General features: G+C 45.1%; 1 protein-coding gene across 1 annotated transcript; it reads left to right on the top strand.

The window, feature by feature from the left end:
* The first annotated feature begins 1,283 nt into the window (after positions 1-1,283).
* Positions 1,284-4,616, top strand: ATP5ME (ATP synthase membrane subunit e). Its single transcript, XM_065861789.2, has 4 exons — positions 1,284-1,718; positions 1,893-1,947; positions 2,341-2,439; positions 4,477-4,616. The coding sequence occupies exons 1-4, from the start codon at positions 1,530-1,532 to the stop codon at positions 4,500-4,502; spliced, it is 369 nt and encodes a 122-aa protein (XP_065717861.1). The 5' UTR covers positions 1,284-1,529; the 3' UTR covers positions 4,503-4,616.
* The last annotated feature ends 16,703 nt before the right edge of the window (positions 4,617-21,319 follow it).

Below are 21,319 nucleotides of genomic sequence, written 5' to 3'. Positions count from 1 at the left end.
TTAGGTGGCTGACTAAAGTTAGCTGTAGTTAAAAATAAGTGATGCAGTAATTCAGGACCATCACATTTTCCAACTTTTTTCTTTGTAGCAGTAAGTTGAAAAACACTTCTGGCCAATATATGAGCTAACTTGAACGTTTTGGGTTTAAAACTGATATATTAGCATCTAGAGAAATGCCAGACTGAGTTTCTAGTTCTGCAGGTGCCAGTCTCCAAGTCAGCCTGTGTTCTCCTCACAGATCACCATGAAGACTACTAGTTATATGGCTGCTGCGGCTTTGTGTTTATTTCATTTATTTTTATTGTTTCTTTTATTTATTTATTTATGATACTTAATTAAAATCATGCCACTGTTGGGTATTTAAGGATTTTAAAACTCTCATCTGGATATGGATTGGACAAAAGTGGCTGAATAGGCAATCACTGTGCCACTAGTAACTTCACTGGTTTGCTACTGACTTTGCATCAAGCTTTGCGGTGAATTACTATGGCATTAACAACTGATACTGGCATTTGGAATTACAATTATATCCACCCTACAGTGACCTCTCATTCGTAATGCTCCAAATGCTCTCAAGCGTTCTTGCTACTGAAAGCAAAGAAGGAAATGTAAAAACAAAATCAAAACAAACAAAAAATTCCTGATACGTTACATACATTCCATACATGAAAGTGCTTTCAGGTCTTACTGATATGGGACATACAATATTTACATCAATAATTTTAAAAATTTATGTTATACTACGAGTGAATGGAATACTGAAAATCTCCCAACAAGCTCCCTAAAGAGAAAAGCATTTCAGACCTTTTTCGGTGAAGCAATTTCAGCTGTGACTTGATGAGCAAAAAAGAAGACAGGCAATTAGCTTCCAGGAAGTTTAATAATCATATATTTACCCTTTCACTGCGTATGTTTAATTTTTGACAAGGACTTTAAAATGATGGCACTAATGAGCAGTCAGCTAAGATCCAGATTCTTCTATGAGAGAATATGGCACATAATCCAGATTTCTTAGTTGCCTGGCACGTAACATGATTTTGTTAAGGTTCAAGAATCAAACACAAAGGTATATACTCCGTAGTCCTTGGTAATGTGGATTTGCCCTCTGGATCAAACATGTAGAACGCTGTTAACGCAGTTTTTCCGAGACCAGAGCCCCGGGAGGCAGCGGATCCCCAGGGGACTGCACGCCCGCAGGCGCAAGCGGTATCGCCTCCGCCCAGGCCTGCTGTTCCCCGTGTCGGCGCAGGCGCACTCCGAGGGGCTGAGGCGCCTCTCCGCTCCTCGCAGGGAGCTCGGAGTTCCGGCAGGAGGGAGAGGACGCCGACCCTGCGGGCTCCCAGTGTCGCTCCCGCAACCTGCGGGGCGTTTCTCAGAAGAGGAAAAGTCTCTTCCGCTCCTTCCCGTGGCGGCCGAGCGACGGGCCGCGGGGACGGTTCCTCTATTTTCCGCCACGGGGAAGTGAGCACGGTCCATCTTGCAACGTGACAGCTCTTCGCTCATATGTGACCAGACACATCGGGCGCTGGATGGTCACAACGTTTCGCGAAACATCTATCCCCCCCCAACCAGCGGCTCTGACACGGTGCCGTGTTTCCGGCAGCACCGCCTTCTCTGGGCGGACCTTTCCGCCCCGCCGCGGGCTGAGCTTCATTTCTGGCCGCTGCTCCGTCGCCGTCAGGATGATCCCGCCGGTGCAGGTCTCTCCACTCATTAAGGTAAAGGCGGCGGGTGGCTCTCCCGGTGCCGTGCGGGCGTCCCGCTGCGCTCTGGGGCGGGGTGCGGCCGGTGGCCTCGTCGGGCTGGGGCGGACGGGAGGCGACGCGCCGAGACGGGCCTGGCGGTGTGTGTGAGCCGAGCGAAGGACGCGTCCTTGTCTCTGCCTCCCACAGTTCACCCGGTACTCGGCCCTGCTGGTGGGGATGATCTACGGCAAGAAGCGATACGGTGAGTGTGGCGCCCCGGGCGGCCTCTCCCCTCCCCTGCGCGGCTCGCAAGGGCACCTTGAGGCGGCCCGTGCGGGGCGCGCAGCTGCGGGCCCAGCCGCCATTTCCCTTCATCCGCCGCTGCGGCAGCTGCGGAGCCGTTACTGAACTGGCCTGCGGAGGCGGGCTCGTAGCGGTGTAAAGACACAGATTCGTATGAACTGTGCCTTTGGGCCAGCGAAATTTTTGTTGGATGGTGTGGTAGGGTTTGTTTGCTTTTTCGTTTGTTTGTGGGTGTTTGGTTTGGTGGGTTGTTGTGTTTTGTTTTTGTTTTTTTTTTTGAGTGTGCTAGTAAGTACAGAGCTCTGTGCTGGGTTCTAGAAATTGTTTTCTAAAGCAAATATGTTAATGACAGACTACCTAAAGCCTGTTGCTGCAGAAGAGAGAAGAATAGAGGCTGAAGAGAAAAAGAAACGTGAAGAACTTGAGCGGATTGCAAAAGAACTTGCAGAAGGTAGTCCCTCGATTTAATTTGTGCATTCCATGCCAAAGCACCACTGTCTTTGCAGGTGAACTGCTGTTCTACTGGAGCGTTTTTAAGAGAAATTTAGACTTACAGGCAGTGGGCTGCAGACCCATGTGGATCCATGGAGCAGTGGTTAGGGTTCTGAGAAGGGTAAGCAGTGCTGCTGTTTGGCAAGCTTTTCGAAGTGTAAGCATCAGTAGAGGAAAAGTTCAAAACTCTTTTGTAGGAAATTATTATCTTGCCAGTATAATAGGCTCAGGCAGAATCTCTCAGCAAAGTGTATTTTATTAACGATTTTGCAAAACCGGGTGTCCTATCTAATGGTAAGCAGACAGAAAGGGGCAAAAGGCTGCTGCTTATAAATCCCCCAAATCCCGGCTGTGAATTCCCGCCCCTGTTCCGCATTAGTTGAGTAGTGCAGGGTTTACAGACAACCTGACGCTTCCCAGATACCTTGTCTTGGTTTACCTACCTCATTAATTCTAACACACACCCCCTTTAATATTTATTTCAATTTAAAGTATGGTCTCTTGGCTCTTCGGCTAACCTTCCCCCTAGCTTAATTTTAGTTGTAGGAATTGGTTTGCAGTCCGAAATTAATGCAAATGGACTTTGTTTTACATTCAAGATCTGATAGCCACATGTCCCTCAGTCCCCACCTGCTGGGGTCAGACCTCAGATCCCCAGTTGAGAAAACAACATTTCTCCTTCAATGGCTCCTTACACTTTTGCAGCCAAAAAGGGCTTGTTAAGTGGCTGCATTTCCTCTGAGAAAATGAATTGTTAAAAGCTGCTGGTTATTCTGTCAGGAATAACTGGAACTGTATGTTAACTGTACTCAAATGTCCTTTATTCAGCTGGATGCAGCAAACCTGTGATCCTTTTTCTCCATGCAATACAAAAATCTCACAAGTGTGACTGATGTTCTAAACCAGAAGTCATAGGTGACTGCTTGTAATAGCAGCTCAAACTTTAAGTGGTATCACTAGCGTAGAGTTAGAGATCAGCTTCATTTGTTGTATATCTCACGTGAAGAGCATGTACTGAAGGTGATCAACTGAGAGTAGTACTGCTGTTTTTTTCTTATTCCACCATATAGTGTTCCTGCTGCAACATGTCCTTGGAATTATTTCTTGGGTCTGCTGTGCATTTCTAACATAGGACTCCTCTCCCCACCATAGAGAGGAGTATGTTCTCTAGCTTGAACTCAACAAGTTTGGTTGGTTTTTTTTAGGTAGATTTACAGTTAAGTGGAGCTTGAAGAAAATGGATTAGTAACTCAAGCTCTTCTTGGTGCAGCTACACACTTAGTGACTATTTCCCTGGGAAATAGTGACATTTGCATTGTCCTAAACAAGACTGAAGTTAACAGAACTCTGTAAAAGTAAATGAATTATGTGTATATAAAACCAAATATGCAAGTTGGTTAATCGCATTGCCTCTTAGAGATAAAGCTGTTTTGTGTGGCTGTTGCACCAGCTTAAGTATGTAGGCTCTGATGGTCATGGACTAAACAAATAGGTCTTTTACATGTTTTCAGGTTTAGCTGAAACAGAGATAGAGGCTGTACTAGGTTGTAGCTACTCTAATGAATAATGGAGTTCTCTGATTATTTCTTTAGAATGTTTAATCTATTTAGAAGTGACCAGTCTGCTTTCCCAATAGTGGTTTTGGTGTGGTCTTCCAGTTAGAAAATAAATTGTAAAAACTTCAGTGCAATGCAGTTTTGAAGATTGCTATTTACAGATGCATCCAGTTATCCATCAGTAATGACTGCTTTTTCTGGGCTTATTTGAATTGTCAGTTCAGAAAACTATCATTTACTAGTGAGTAAGTGAAAAAAGTGCCTTTACCCCAAAGCAATGAAATAACTTCCACTGAATAAGCAGAAGCAGGAATCATAAAAACTGGCTGGAAAGAAATGCCATATTTAAAGGTTGTCTTTGATCTCACTAATGCTTTGCATATTTTAGTACTGCATGGGAGTGACTAGTAATCCTATGTTTGTTTTTACTTCCCTTCTAGCAAGCGAAGAGTCCATATTGAAATGAACAGAAGATTGGATCTCACTTTTCACACATGAAAATAAATGGTTAGCTCTGAACAGTTCAGTGGTTTGTGGACTCTGCATGCTCTTCTATCAATAAAGTACTTACAACACTTCAGTTGTTCGGTTTTGGTTTTTTGTTTTGTGTTTTTCTGTGTGTTTGTTGTTGGTTTTGGGGTTTTGTTGTTTTTTGTTTGTTAGTTAATTTTTTTTTAGTGAATTGCACAGAACAACAGCAGACTTACAGATTTACAGACTGTGACAGGAAGCATTTCTCACAAGCTGGCCGTTGCTGTGGTTGAGTCACCCAGTTGTAGTCCTCCAACAAGCAACTGCTACACCTATTACTCATAGGTAATATTTGTGATCAGCAGATATGTACGAGTTAATACATGTGGGGAGGCTGACATGGCACTGGCTCTGTGAACTGATTTATTAAATACAATGACCAACTGAGAGCAATCATGGAAGCTGATCCTTTTACAATTACATTAGAAGCTGCCAAAGAACTCAACGTTGACCGTTACACAGTTGTTTGGTATTTGAAGCAAATTGGAAAGGTGAAAACGTTTTATAAGTGGGTACCTCATGAGCTGACCAAAAAATCAAAGCATCATTTTGAAGCGTCATCTTAGTGTGTTCTACGCAACAATGACGAACCGTTTCTTGATCGGATTGTGACATGCAATGAAAAGTAGATTTTAAGTGACAACCAGTGACAATCAGCTCAGTGGTTGAACTGAGAAGAACCTCCAAAGCACTTCCCAAAGCCAAACTAGCACCAAAAAAAGCTCATGGTCACTGGTGCTCTGCTGCTGGTCTGATCCACTACAGCTTTCTGAATCCCAGCTAAATCATAATATCTGACAAGGATGCTCAGCAAATCGATGAGATACACTTAAAAACTGCAACGCCTGCAGCTGGCTTTGGTCAATCGAAAGGGCCCAATTCTTTTCCACAACAACTGACCGCACATTACACAGCCAACACTTCAAAAGTGGAACAAATTGGACTATGAGGTTTTGCCTCATCTGCCATATTCACCTGACCTCTTGCCAACCAACTCCCACTTCTTCCAGCATCTTGACAACTTTTTGCAGCAGAAAGTGCTTTCCAAGAGTTTGTCAAATTCTGAAGCACAGATTTTTATGCTACAGGAATAAACAAACTTCTCATAGGTAAAAAATACATTGATTGTAATGGTTCCTATTTTGATTAATAAAGATGTTTTTGAGCGTAGCTATAATGATTTAAAATTCGCAGTCCAAAACTGCAACTGCTTTTGCACCAACTGTGGCAGTTGCACATCCCCCTGAGATCTAGAGCTTTCAATGGGGCCGTTGATGGCTCTTTTAGCAGCTTTGTGCTCCACTGTGCCTGTCCCCATGTACACACCAAGAGTGATACCAAGGTGTTGATAGTCACCCCACCTGGGGTGGAGTGACTTTACCTCCACCAGCTGGTGAGGCAGGAGGGGTGGGACCCTTGGTCAATTGACAGGGTCGTTAGCAGAGGAGGTGCTCAGGATAGATGCAGAGCTTCTGGACCATATTGTAATGTCCACAGCCAGATCTGACCAGACTATAAAACGGGGTTCCCCCTGTGGGAGTGGTCTTCTCAGAGCAGCATGTCTGTGAACTGGAGCCCTCCCTTTAGAGTGGGGTGCCATCTAAGGAGATTTCGCGGGATTCAGAGCGCCTCACCTCCTGTGGTGAGTGGTTAATTACTGGATATATCCTTGAATGAGTCCTTGACTAACCCAGGTGAGTGATTATTGCTTGTGGGTACCCTGGAGCTCTGGTTTTGTTTCTTTTGAGTGCGTACATGCACACTGTGGATCCTCATTATTCTCAACAGATATCTGAACCTGTATTTTATGTTGTCAGAGTGCTAACTAATTCTATAAACCCTGTTTCTAGTTGGTTTATTGGCTGCACTTTCTGGGCTAGAATAAAGTCTGTTTTGGAACCTGTTGTCCACCTAAAACTGACTTTGGGGTGACACTAACCTAATCTTTGTAAATGGTAACAGTCATCCAGGAAACGTTCTCATATATTTTATTAAACAACTAATTTTAGTAAATATATAGACCCTTCTAGATTATGTTTTAGAATAAATAAATCCTTAAATTCTAGTGCACATTCTCAACTAATAAAGCAGTCATGTGGAGTACAGAGACATCAAATCTAATGAAACAGGGTTTAAATTCTAAGTGTAACATATCTAAAAACTGCAGGGAAAAAGAATGTAATGATTTAATCTCAGTTAACAATCAAAACCACAAGATCTGGTAGGTCTCTTTGCCCCAAACAGTAGAGAATTGAAAGGGAAGGGAGAAACTTGTGGATTGAGATAAACAGAGTTTAATAAAATAACCAAATACTAATATGCCACTACTACTAATATATATAAAATGAAGATGGAATATAAAAGAAAAAATAATGCCTCACAAACTTCACATGTGCAGAGCAGACAGTCCTGGGAAGAGAGCACCCTGGTCCTGAACAGCAAATGCTGGGGAGAGAGAACAAAAAGGCAGAGAAGGCCCAGAGACCAACTGCAAAAGAGTAGAGTGGCAAAAGGCTAAACTAAGGGAACTCCTGGATGGATCACAATCAAAATGAATCAGAACTAGAATGGGTCTCCCCTACCAGAAAACCTGACTCTCTCTATGAAGCACGACACTAAAGGCAGGGAATATTCTCATTGACCAGCCTGGATGTCAGTTAAGGCCTGCCCCATCTATGCCCCTGTCCTGGTTTTGTTAAGAAACAAGTTTCTCTTTTAGTGAATTTTGCCTGTCAGCTAAAGCCTTCATATTAGCTGCATTTTCCTGGAGAACCAGATACATGTTTTGGTAAACCTAGCAATGGAATGCAAACTTATTGATAAGTATGGATGGACATCTCGCGAGAGGGGCAACGAGAAAACTGATGACCGAGGGACTGACCAACGGTGTATAACATTCCATTTACATGAATACTGCATATAAAAGTGGGAGATCATGAGGATCTCATCCCTTTTTCCTTCCCTTCTGCTTATGGCCGACATTAGGAGAGGACCTTGCTGGTTGTCCCTGAGAACTGAGGCCTAGTGAGAGACTGAATCCAGCTCCGGTTGGCTGCAGAGTCCAATCCAGGACTTTGGGTGCTGGCTCTGCAGTTACTGAGACTTTCAAGATTGGTTTTGTAGATTTTGTATTATTTTCTCTATTCTTATTAGTAGCATTAGTAAAACATCTTTAATTTTTCCAGCTCTCTTCTCTCTGTCCTTCTTTCCCTCCCGATCACCTGTTCTGAGTGGGAAGGGGGGAGAGGGAGGGGCAGAAGGGGGAAGTGAGGAGGAAGAGGAGGTTAACAATACATCTGCCAGGGTTTGATTGTCACCCCGCAATCTTAACCCTCCACAGATAATTGGCGCCCAACATGGGGCGAGAGAAAGGGGTAAATTTGGAGATTTTTGGCTTTTCTACCTCTCTGACGTACCTTTCAATTTTCTTGGCACAGTGCTAACTCATAGAGTTGTGATACTCGCATGTCTGTTTGCTTCGGATATTATTTAGTGGTATTAAGGCAAAGTGAATTACATTGATTCAAAGATGTTATGGTAAAAGTTGTATCAGTTATTTTCTACATTGTGCTCACTGATTCCATATCTGTGTTGATGTTTCTTTCTGAATCGAAGTATTCATTATATAACAACAAGAAACTGGGCAGCGGTCATGATGATGATATTGTGTGGTTTGGCACCGGTTTATTTCATTATATTTCATTCACTAATGAATTTCTACTCGCTTCTGGTTTACCTTGAAAAACCTCCAGGAGAGATTAAAGAGGAGAATGACTCTGTTTGCTAATTGGTCAAATTAATCTTTAGAAAGGCTGACTAACCACACTTTCCTTTTTTCACTAGGACAGTTCGCAGATGTTTTAGAGAACTTTGAATATCCTTGGAGCTTTGATAGAACTGTGATGGTGTTATCTGTTTTGCTGAATGTGCGTCAGTTTGTGTTACTGTTAAGAGAAATGAGGTTCAATAGGAGGTTTGAGTCTCTTTTTAGTCCTGAGATTTGCAGTGCGTCTTCGGAAGCTTTAGCAAAAAGCACTCCTAGCTGCTTGAGAAAAGGCAAAACAGCCAAAGCTGCTGCTGCAGCCACTGCCCCCTCAACCGCAGCTTCATAGGCTGAAGCTACAGCTCCTCCGCAGAGCTCCTCTGCCAAGGTCGCTGCAGAGAACATTACCTCTCCAGCCTCAAAGGCTAACAAGGCAGCCCCCTCATCTTCACACACTGGTCACTGTTGCTGCTGTAACCACAGCAATCACTGTGACAGTCATTCAGACTCTGGAAATGAATCAAATGATGGTGAACCTATATCAGCATCAGTTGCCGGTTGTAAGGAAGTCACTAGAAAGACTACTTGAGCAGCAGATGATGGCACAGGACCAACATCAACCCAAGGGGCACCATCAGGACAGGGAGGAGGTGAATTGACCACCACTGGTCCTTTTCTCCAGGTGAGCTGAGAGACCTGCGAAAAGACTTTAGTCGTCATGAAGGCGAGAATATTTTAACCTGGCTGCTCCGATGCTGGGACAATGGGGCAGAAACAATCGAATTGGAAGGTGGTGAAGCCAGGCAGCTGGGATCTCTGTCAAAAGATTCCACCATTGATAGGGCAATTTCAAGAGAGTCTAATGCCACTACTCTCTGGACCTGACTCCTCGCAGCTATGAAAGTCAGATTTCCCTACAAGGAAGATTGTATATCCAAGTTAGGGAAATGGAATACTATGGAGAGAGGCATCCAGTTCCTGAGAGAACTAGCTGTGCAAGAGATCATCTGTTTCAGATCAGACAACCAAGAGGGGACAGACTCAGACAGAATCAATTGTACACGACCTCTGTGGCACAGATTTGTACAAAGTGCACCACCTGCATATGCTAAGTCATTGGCAGGAATGGTCTGGTCAGCTAGAAATAAATGAAGTGATTGAGCAGCTCCGGAACTTTGAGGACAGCCTTGCTGTTTCTCTACGGGCTTGTGTCTCTGCTGTGGAGAAACTGTGTGAAAAATCTGGTGATCGGTTTGAAAAGCTGCTGCAAGAAATCAAAGAGCTCAGAGAAGACTCGTACCATTCACGACCTGTACGAACCTATGTTTCAGCTATTAGGAGAAGGCGTTTCCAATCTCGAGAGAGAGGACAGAGGCCGCCCACAAAAAGAGGTTCACTGTGGTTCTTCCTACATGAGCAGGGAGAAAACATGAAAAAGTGGCATGGAAGACCGACCTCAGAACTTCAGGAACGAGTACGTGAGATAAAAGGAAAAACTCCTAGGAAGGTGGCTGCTCCAGTTTACAAAAGGAGCAGAAGAGATTCTGATGCTCTTGAAGGAACCTCTAATTCACACCCAGAGACTGTGCAAAACAGGAATTAGAGGTGCCCTGCCTCCAACCAGGTGGAGGAAAGGGATAAAGGTTTATTGGACTGTACAAATACGATGGCCTGGTACAACACAACCTCAGGAGTACAAAGCTTTAATGGACACTGGTGCTCAGTGCAAAATAATTCCTTCTAAGTATAAAGGAACGCAATCCATCAGTATTGTTGGAGTGGCTGAGGGATCCCAGGAACTGACTGTTGTAGAGGCTGAAATGAGCCTAACTGGAAAAAACTGGCAAAAGCATCCCATTGTGACTGGTCCAGATGCTCCGTGCATCCTTGGCATAGACTACCTCAGGAGAGGGTATTTTAAGGACCCAAAAGGGTATAGGTGGGCATTTGGTATAGCAGCTGTGGACACTGAGAAAATTGAACAGCTGTCTGATTTGCCTGGTCTTTCAGATGACCCTTCTGTTGTAAGACTGCTGATGGTTGATGATCAGCAGGTGCCAATTGCTACCACAACGGTGCATCGCCAACAATATCGCACCAATTGAGACTCTTTGATTCCTATCCAGAAGTTGATCCATCAGTTGGAAAGCCAGGGTGTGATCAGTAAGACTCGCTCGCCTTTTAACAGCCCAATCTGGCCAGTGCGTAAGTCTAGTGACGAGTGGAGACTAACTGTGGACTATCGTGGCCTGAATGAAGTTACACCACCACTGAGTGCTGCTGTGCCTGACATGCTAGAACTGCAATTTGAACTGGAGTCAAAGGCAGCCAAGTGGTATGCTACAATTGACATTGCTAATGCATTTTTCTCTATTCCTGTAGCAGCAGAGTGCAGGCCACAGTTTGCTTTCACCTGGAGGGGCATCCAGTACACATGGAATCGCTTGCCCCGGGAGTGGAAACACAGTCCTACCATCTGCCATGAGCTGATCCAGACCACACTGGAGCAAGGTAAAGCTCCAGAACACTTGCAATATATTGATGACATCATTGTATGGGGCAACACAGCAAAAGAAGTCTTTGAGAAAGGTGAGAGAATAATTCAGATTCTTTTGGATGCTGGTTTTGCCATAAAACGAAGCAAGGTCAAGGGACCTGCACGAGAGATCCAGTTTTTAGGAATAAAATGGCAAGATGGCTGTTGTCAGATCCCAATGGATGTGATCAACAAAATTGCAGCAATGTCTCCACCTACTAATAAAAAGGAGACACAGACTTTCTTGGGCGTTGTAGGTTTTTGGAGAATGCATATTCGTGACTACAGCCAGATTGTGAGCCCTCTCTATCGAGTGACTCGTAAAAAGAACCAATTTGAGTGGGGCCCTGAACAACGACAAGCCTTCGAACAAATTAAGCATGAGATAACTCATGCGGTGGCCCTTGGACCAGTTCGGGCTGGACTAGATGTTAAAAATGTGCTCTACACCGCAGCTGGAGATAATGGACTTACCTGGAGCGCTGGCAGAAAGCACCAGAAGAAACCCGAGCTTGACCCTTAGGTTTTTGGAGTCGAGGATACAAAGGATCTGAGGCCAACTATACTCCAACTGAAAAACAGATACTAGCAGCGTATGAAGGAGTTCGAGCTGCTTCAGAAGTGATCGGTACTGAAGCACAACTCCTCCTAGCACCTCGACTGCTGGTGCTGAGCTGGATGTTCAAAGGGACGGTTCCCTCTCCACATCATGCAACCGAAGTTACATGGAGTAAATGGATTGCACTGATCACATAACGAGCTCAAATTGGAAGTCCCAATCGCCCAGGGATCTTGGAAGTGATTACAGACTGGCCAGAAAGCAAAGACTTTGGGATGTCTCCAGATGAGGAGGAAGTAAAACGTGCTGAAGAAGCACCACCATATAATACCTTTTCAGAGACTGATAAGCAGTATGCACTGTTCACAGATAGATCCTGTCGTCTTGTAGGAAAACATCGAAGGCGGAAAGCTGCTGTGTGGAGTCCCACACGGCAAGTTACAGAAGCCACTGAAGGACAAGGTGAATCTAGTCAGTTTGCAGAAGTGAAAGCCATCCAGCTGGCTTTGGACATTGCTGAACGAGAGAAGTGGCCAATACTCTATCTCTATACTGACTCATGGATGGTAGCAAATGTCTTGGGGGGGTGGCTACAGCAATGGAAGAAAAGCAACTGGCAGCGCAGAGGTAAACCTATTTGGGCTGCCACACTGTGGCAAGACATTGCTGCTCAGCTAGAGAGCCTGCCTGTGAAAGTTCATCATGTAGATGCTCATGTCCCTAAAAGTCGAGCCACTGAGGAACATCTAAACAACCAACAAGCAGATCAAGCTGCTAAGATTAAAGTAGCTGAGGTGGACTTGGACTGGCAACATAAAGGTGAACTTTTCCTAGTTCGGTGGGCCCATGATGCTTCAGGGCATCAAGGTAGAGATGCAACATATAAATGGGCTCGCGATTGAGGGGTGGATTTAGCTATGGACGCTATTTCACAGGTTATTCATGAATGTGAAACTTGCACCAAAATCAAACAAGCAAAACGGTTAAAGCCTGTATGGTATGGGGGGCGATGGTTAAAGTATAAGTATGGAGAAGCTTGGCAGATTGATTATATTACACTTCCACAGACACGTCAAGGTAAGCGTTATGTACTTACAATGGTGGAAGCAACCACTGGATGGTTGGAAACATATGCCGTACCTCATGCTACAGCCTGAAATACTATCTTGGGCCTTGAAAAGCAAGTCCTTTGGCGGCATGGTACGCCAGAAAGAATTGGATCTGACAATGGTACTCATTTCAAAAACAGTATTATAGACAATTGGGCCAAAGAACATGGTATTGAGTGGGTATATCATATTCCATATCATGCACCAGCCTCTGGGAAAATTGAAAGGTACAATGGTTTGTTAAAACTACACTAAAGGCACTCGGTGGTGGAACCTTTAAAAACTGGGATTCACGTTTAGCAAAAGCCACTTGGTTGGTCAACGCTAGGGGATCAACCAATCGAGCCGTGCCTGCTCAATCAGAAATTCTACGGACTGTAGAAGGAGATAAAGTCCCTGTAGTACACATGAAAAATATGTTAGGAAAGGCAGTCTGTGTTACTCCTGCCTCAGGCAAAGGCAAGCCCATTCGTGGGATTGTTTTTGCCCAGGGACCTGGCAGCACCTGGTGGGTGATGCTTAAGGATGGAGAAGTTCGGTGTGTACCACAAGGGGATTTGATTTTAGGTGAAAATATGCAATACTGAACTGCATGATGTCAATTGCCATACTAACAGTGTTTAATAAGTGTATTTCAGATCAAGACAGTGATGACGAAACCAGAGCTAGCTTCTTTGAGTGGCGCCTGACAATTTCTTTGAAGTTGATGTCTTTAACCCACAAACAGTGGTCATGAGATGCACTTGTACCATTTTTCCTGCTCTGGGAGACTGTTGTGGCAAAATGAACTTAATGAACTTTTCAAAGGATGGTCCACTGATTAAGATTAATTACTCCTGTGTATATATGTACATATGCATATATATATATATAGTAGTAGTGATTAATTAGATTGTATTGATAAGGTTTAAGTATTCAGTGAATGTCATATTATAAGGGGTGGAATGTCCTGGTTTTGTTAAGAAACAAGTTTCTCTTTTAGTGAATTTTGCCTGTCAGCTAAAGCCTTCATATTAGCTGCATTTTCCTGGAGAACCAGATACATGTTTTGGTAAACCTAGCAATGGAATGCAAACTTATTGATAAGTACGGATGGACATCTCGCGAGAGGGGCAACGAGAAACCGGTGACCGAGAGACTGTCCAATGGTGTATAACATGCCGTTTACGTGAATACTGCATATAAAAGTGGGAGATCACGAGGATCTCGTCCCTTTTTCCTTCCCTTCTGCTTATGGCCGACATTAGGAGAGGACCTTGCTGGTTGTCCCTGAGAACTGAGGCCTAGTGAGAGACTGAATCCAGCTCCGGTTGGCTGCAGAGTCCAATCCAGGACTTTGGGTGCTGGCTCTGCAGTTACTGAGACTTTCAAGATTGGTTTTGTAGATTTTGTATTATTTTCTCTATTCTTATTAGTAGCATTAGTAAAACATCTTTAATTTTTCCAGATCTCTTCTCTCTGTCCTTCTTTCCCTCTCGATCGCCTGTCCTGAGTGGGAAGGGGGGAGAGGGAGGGGCAAAAGGAGGAAGTGGGGGGAAGAGGAGGTTAACAGTACATCTGCCAGGGTTTGATTGTCACCCCACAATCTTAACCCTCGACAGCCCCCTTCCTTGATGCCTCACACCTCTAGATAGAAAGCCCAGTAAGACCTTGGGTCCCAGACAACAGGCAAGATAACAGTAAGTTCTTACATTATTTTTATTCCAACTCAAAGTCACTGGAAAGTTACTTGAAGAAAAACATTCTCTCCTAGGGTGTTATCTTCTTCTCAAAATAAATTCAGACAACTATGCTAGCTGCAACAAAGAATTGTTCATAACTGCATGAAGAACATGAACCTAGTTTCACCCAAACCAGCACAAGGGGTTAAGATGGGATATTTTCAAGAAGAAAGGGGAGCAGGAAAATCAGCTACATGTTGTCATTGTGTTTTTAGTTGTTTCTTTGCTTAAATATGTATTTCATGGTATTTAAATGATTAGGTGATGCTGATGAAAGTAAAGATCTAGGCTGCCAATTAGTTTAAAATTCTATATCTGTAAAATGGAAATAATGCATCATATCCCAGCTTCTCAGGATAACACCATTTCTTCCATACTTAAAAGCCAATATTCTTCCAAAAGCCTCCTATTTTCAGGAGCTGTAAATTAGATTTGAATTGCCAGAAAACTAGTTTGTTTGGTTTTAAAGCACCATTTTTCATCCCATGTCTGTGGTGTTAGACTGTAAACTGTGAAACAGTGGTTATATGAAGTAAATGCTACTGAAAAACCACTGAAATTCAACACTTGGGACTGAGCTGGGATTCAGTACTTGAGCAAAATGTGATTATACCAGGATGCTTATTTACTTCAGGCTGAAATATCTTTACTGCTGTTCTGCTAAGGGCTGGCCATAGAGGTAGGTACTGCTTTTATCTTTATGTTGCTGGAGCTGAACCCTGTTGCTAGAACAGCTGTGACCTGCTGCTCTCCAGAGGGTGAATGCACTCACTTTCACCTCCTCCTGCTGTCCCACCTTGTTAAAGTGTGGTATGTGCTAGAGAGGTATGGAATTTCATCCCTCCTTTCGTTTTAGTTCCACCCTCGTGTCTGTTTATTCCAGCACTGATTTAGTCCCCACCCCACAGGCAGTGGGACTGCTCCCCACAGAGTTGAGCCTGTCCTTGGTGTGCAAATGCAGTGCATTTCATAGAGCAGGGTCTCAGCCCATGCAGTGAGGTAAGAGGCCTCTCTTCATAGAGAACACAATGCAGCTGCAATATACAGGGGTTTCTGCAGCACTAGCTACCTGGAGTTTTGCTGTCTGGCCTAGCTCTAGGACCACAAATGACTCAGCCCGAACTCTCCCATTGCCTTTGGCATTGTGCCTTTGTTACCCTTCTTCCCCTGGCAGTTGTCCTGCATTTGGGGCCCACGGCTCCTTTGTAACCTAGCTGATAAATGGTGGGCTGGCCTAGGCTCTAAGCGTGAAGGGGATGGGCTCTTCCTTTGCAGCCAAGGATGTCTGTCAGATCTGCAGAGATTAGGATCCTAGAATCTCCAGCACAGGATGAACTACAAATGCTACTCTTTTCACACAGTCCTCAAAACATGGCTGCAGGGCCAGGCAGGGAAGCTGTCCTTTTAACACCCCTTATATTGGGATGAATTCCCATGTATGTGGGAAGGTGCCACAAGCCTCATTACAGCCATGCCACAGTGACTAAATTACTCTTCTGCCACCCCATTCTGGTCAGGCAATAGATGCTTATCATGTTGGAGTCAAAAAAAAAAAACAATGATAAAGAGCTGTAGTAGGTTCAACACTATTTGCCACAAGTCTAAGGTACCTGTGAGCTCTAGTACATCTTACAGCATCACTTAGGAAAGTTAATATGCAAAAGGACTGAAATGGATGAGTAAGTTTTGTTTGTTTGTTTTTTTAAAGAGAAGATCAAGGATTGAACTAATTGTGAGTGAGATTCTGGGAAAAAGCCTCATACTCAGAGGTGCACAGCAAAAGAACTGGACACAGCAGACATGGGTTGCAGCAACTACAGAGAAAATTATGACAGTGTGGGCAGTCAGGCTTTTAACAAGAGTCCAGAGATAATTTTTTTCTTTGATTCTGTGACAGGTTTGCTTAGTCCATTTCATACACATATGCTATGAATAAGATTCATACAGGTGTTTGGATCAAAGGCTTCATATTTTCCTTGATAAAACACATGGAAGAGAGAGGCAAGCCCATGGAAAGAAAAGCTAATCCACCCAAATGTGTGCACAGGCAGTTTTGGAAGCAGGTATCAAAAGGTGTGAAAGAGTTTGTTTACACACCAGCGACAGACTAAGAGTGATTATGTGGTCAGGTAGTACTGCTGAATGGTGTTTTCCTCAGTAGTGCATGATCAGGCTGCTTGCAGTTGAGGGAGTGCAGTCCCAGTCTTTAGCCCCTGCAATCCTGTGAAAGCTGATGGAATGGCCTCTACAGGAAAGGAGGGATGTGAAAGTGGACTGCAGATACATCTAAAGACTGCTGCAGAAAGAATGGACATAAATTATTTTCTGGACTGCTAGAGATAAGGGAAAAATGGGGTGGATGTGTTAAATAAGCTTTTTATAAGCATCTGCTGTAACTGAGGAATAAGTGAGGACAATTCTTGGCCACATGACTGCACACCAAGCCAAGTACTTGTTGACAGACTTGATGAAAGTTGTGTTTGGCAATGGGTTTTGGGATGATTAGAGAAAGAGCTGTATTATTTGAGTCTGAGGCTACTGCAACACCCAACAGCAAGTAACAGCAACTACAACTTGTTGAAAGCTGTAGAGGAGAAAGCAGGAAAGACAGGGCATCTGGCCCAAGTGGCAGGGCACAAATGTAAAGTGAGGAGACAGATAGTTCTGTTGAAAGGCAACTTTATATTAGAAAAAGGTGAAAACTAAAGCAGAAAGTCAACCTGAGACCAGTTGTCTGAGAATGAAATTAAGAGGAAGGAAGCAAGAAGAAAATGACATTCCTCACAAAAGGTTTGAGAATGATCCCCCATGTTTGCTCTGTAGTCTGGAAAACACTGCAGCCACCTTTTCTTCTGCTAGAACTAGGTTTGTCTGACTCCTCAGTGCTCTGCTGATGCCTGAGAGGGAGTTTCTCTCTAGTGAATGTTTTTTCCAGTCTTCCCTATACCACATCTGAAGGTTTTGTGGAAGGACAGAGGAAAAGGTAGAGAGAAAAAAATGGTTTTTTCTCTTGCAAGTATTTGTAATAGATTATGCAAGCCACAGTTGGCTCAGATAGCAATAGAATCTTACTAGGACTCAGTATTCTCTGAGCTCTCACAGAGGTCTTCTTACACAGAATGTGGAGCTACCACACCAATAAAGCCACTCTGCTGAGTGCCAAAACATGCATCCCATCTGCCTGGAGGATGGAGCTGGGATCCATACCCCACCTGTGGTGTCCATCACTGTCTCTTCCTTTGAAGAGCCAAGTGGAGGTTGAGTTGTTCCTGTCCTGCCTCCCTGAGAGGAGAGCAGCACTTCCCAGACTTATGAGAAGGTAATGAGATGGACGGATGATGGCAGAGCGGTGGATGTGGTCTACCTTGACTTCAGTAAAGCCTTTGACACAGTCCCTCACAGCATCCTCACAGCTAAATTGAGGAGGTGTGGTCTAAACAATAGAGTAGTGAGGTGGGTTGCAAACTGGCTTAAAGAGAGAAGCCAGAGAGTGGTGGTCAATGGTGCGGAGTCCAGTTGGAGGCCAGTATCTAGTGGAGTGCATCAGGGGTCAGTACTGGGGCCAATATTATTCAATATATTCATTAACGATTTAGACGAGGGAATTGAGTGTACTAACAGCAAGTTTGCTGATGACACCGAGCTGGGAGGAGTGGCTGACACGCCAGAAGGCTGTGCTGCCATCCAGCGGGACCTGGACAGGCTGGAGAGTTGGGCAGGGAATAACCTGATGAAATTTAACAAGGGAAAGTGTAGAGTCCTGCATCTGGGCAGGAACAACCCCAGGTTCCAGTATAGGTTGGGAAATTACATATTATAGAGCAGTGTAGGAGAAAGGGACCTGGGGGTCCTGGTGGACAACAGGATGACCATGAGCCAGCACTGTGCCCTTGTGGGCAGGAAGGCCAATGGCATCCTTGGGTGTATTACAAGGGGGGTGGTCAGTAGATCGAGAGAGGTCCTCCTTCCCCTCTACTCCGCCCTGGTGAGACCCCATCTGGAATATTGTGTCCAGTTCTGGGCCTCTCAGTTCAAGAAGGACAGGGAACTGCTGGAGAGGGTCCAGCGTAGGGCAACAAAGATGATTAAGGGAGTGGAGCACCTCCCTTATGAAGAAAGGCTGAGGGAGCTGGGTCTCTAGTTTGGAAGAGACTGAGGGGTGACCTTGTTAATGTTTATAAATATATAAAGGGTGAGTACCATGAAAATGGAGCCAGGCTCTTCTCAGTGGCAAACAATGAAAGGACAAGGAGTAATAGGATCAAGCTGGAACACAAGAGGCTGCCCAGGGAGGTTGTGGAGTCCTGTTTCCTGGAGACATTCAAAGCCTACCTGGACACATTCCTGTGCGACCTCACCTGGGCGTTCCTGCTCCAGCAGGGGGATTGGACTACATGATCTTTCGAGGTCCCTTCCAATCCCAAACATACTGTGATACTGTGATACTGTGATACTGTGATACTGTGATACTGTGACTTAGCTGGAGTCAGACTATGGCCAGCTGGGAAAAGACAGGGGTCTTTTCTATGAGATCCCAGATATGCAAGAGGTGGCTGAAGAACGGACTGTGGTCTCCACCCTTGCTGGCAGTTTTTCCTTCCGTCTCTGCAGGATCTGCCACCCTCACAGCTCTGCCAGCAGCAGAGACCTCACAAGTGCTTCCATACCTCTAGCAATGCCAGGTCAGGCATTTCTGCTCACAAGTCATCAGCAGCAGATTAGGCTCCAGCAGAGGGAACAGCTGAAGGGTATCCACGTGCTCTTTTTTGGTAGTAAAGCAAAGAGGTTATGCCTCATGTCAGCTTGTCCTATCCCTTCCATCTGGGACACCAGGTGATGCCACAGCACTGAAAATCTCTCGGCAGCTCCCTTTTAAGGCAAGTCGCTCCTGCATACATGGAAAATTAACTCTCTGCCTCTGAGCTACTCTGTGAGAAACCTCTCTTCCCAGTTATACAGGGATATTAATTTCCCTACCTCCCCACCTTCTGCTTTCAAAACCAAGAATGGAGGTCTGTATCCACTACCTTCTTCAGTGAGACACACAATGGGCCCCCTCTTGTCTCCTGCTGGACTTCAGAGCTCCATCAAGCCACAGGTGAAAACACTTGCTTGGCGAATAAGCCAGAAGCAGAGATAAAATATTGTATAGCACTCAATAGGGAGTTGATCAGTCAGGAGACCTCTCCTGGAATTATGTTGCAATGTCATCGTTTTTCTCCCAGGCCTGGGAAAATGTTGGAAAAATCTGTTTTTTGGCCCTTCCCTTCTCCATATCCAATAGATTCAGGCAGCCATCTCCTAGATGCCAAGGGGGAGCACTGCAGGTAGGAACCATGCTGTGTTTCACCTGCATCTAACTGGCAAGCACATGTGGGAAGCACATTGGAAGTGGTGTGGTTGTAATGGTGCAACAAGATACAGAAACATCTGTTAGTAAGCTGACCAGAAAGGACAGGAGTCCCAACCTTTTAGCAAAATGGCTATGTTAGATGGAACCACTTTGAAAAAACTACAACAACAACAAAACTCAAAGAAAACAAACGAAGAAACCCCCCAAATCAATCACCTGGTCTGCACAGTATGAGAAAGTCAGTGTTCCTCTCAGACACTCAGTATGTGTGAGGCACGGGCAGTGAGAACCACAGTGAGGGGCAGAAGGGAAGGGCAAGGTGCTTGGAGCTCAGGGCTGTACATGCTGTGGTTAGACATGACCTTTGTGTTAGACGAGAAAAGAACTAGAGTAGAAAATGAAGCACCTCATCATAATGTCTTGCCAGGTGTGGGGAGGCAAGGGTTTCCTCCCACCAGGTGCCCCTCTCCAGGAAGTAGCACTGTGCCATTAATGTTTTGTATGGACTGGCATGGGAGGTGAACCACTGGGACTAGTCTCTGTTTGTCCTGGATGAATGACAATTAATACCCTACACTTTACTGATGGATAACCGCAGACTGCAGCTGTGTGGTCTTGCCAGTCCTTTCACGCCACACTGCACCTCCTCTCAGCTCCACCAGCACAGGCATAACACTTGCCTATGGACCTGTGAGCATCATTTCTGCCCCCTGTCACAGGTCTTTCTCCTCAAAAGAGAATTCACTGATAGCTGTCCAGCAGGAATGCAACTTTTGTGTGGAAGACGGGCAAGAAGTCTTCACCCCCTGAGATTAAGCTGCAGGGAAAAAGTTTTACCCACAGATTGTATGCCATCAGAAACAGACATAGTCCAAGGAGAAAATAAAAGGAAAATGAAAGGTCTTGGCTTGCTGTTTCTCTTACTGCTCTCTGATTGCTGCATACAGCTTCCCACAGTGACATGAGAGGCAGTCATCTGCAGAGCAGATAGGACACATGACCACTGATCTACAGGAACGGTCCAACAAAGCGGCAATGGGAAGCAGAGCTATGTGCTCTGTCTGGGGTGCCTGAAATGACACAAGTAGACAGGAAAGTGACAGGAGAGGGAGGCAGGAACTGGTGAGGGAGACAGGGGAGAGGCTTACCTGGCCTCACCAGTGGGGCACAGCTTCCTGGGGCATACACACATGAGCTCCTCACTGTAGTGGGGCTCCCAGGTTGCCTCAGCACCACCATTACAGAAGAGAGCCTCAGAGACCCTCTTGCTCCCATGGAAATGTGCCACCCTTGAGTAACAGCCTCCTCCACTGGCACCCCACCCTGTGTGTTCATGGACACCCATGTGCATGTGTGCATGGTCCCCCTCAGAAATACCTGGCAGGATGGTTGCCCCGGTGCCGTGTGGAGTGACCTGTGCTCCCAGGTGCGATGGGGCACAGCCACGCAGAGCCCTGCCATCCTTGCAGGGTGTGCTGGGCAAGAACCTGTGCTGCTTCTGTGAGAAGTCCTGCTGGATCACCCTGAGACACTGCCAGCACCTTGCGTTGGGCACAGGGGTCAGGAATATTAGCCTCCTGGATTTATTTCCCGGGAAATGTTTGGGGACATAATGAGCTTTGCTTAGCATTTAAGTGTACAGTGGCTCTGCAACATGGTAACGTCCTGGCATTTTTCCCACTAAAAAAAAAAAGAAGTCTTGTTTGACTTC

Source organism: Patagioenas fasciata, chromosome Z (genome assembly GCF_037038585.1).
Source record: "Patagioenas fasciata isolate bPatFas1 chromosome Z, bPatFas1.hap1, whole genome shotgun sequence".
NCBI classification, from domain to species: Eukaryota; Metazoa; Chordata; class Aves; order Columbiformes; family Columbidae; genus Patagioenas; species Patagioenas fasciata.
This window is presented reverse-complemented; position numbering and strand designations above follow the sequence as displayed.

Bases quoted from the DNA above. Each gene is read 5' to 3' on its own strand.
- ATP5ME (XM_065861789.2), top strand. From the start codon at position 1,530: ATGGTCACAACGTTTCGCGAAACATCTATCCCCCCCCAACCAGCGGCT. The intron at 1,948-2,340 runs GTGAGTGTGGCG...TGTTAATGACAG, and splicing joins CTACGGCAAGAAGCGATACG to ACTACCTAAAGCCTGTTGCT. The intron at 2,440-4,476 runs GTAGTCCCTCGA...CTTCCCTTCTAG, and splicing joins TGCAAAAGAACTTGCAGAAG to CAAGCGAAGAGTCCATATTG.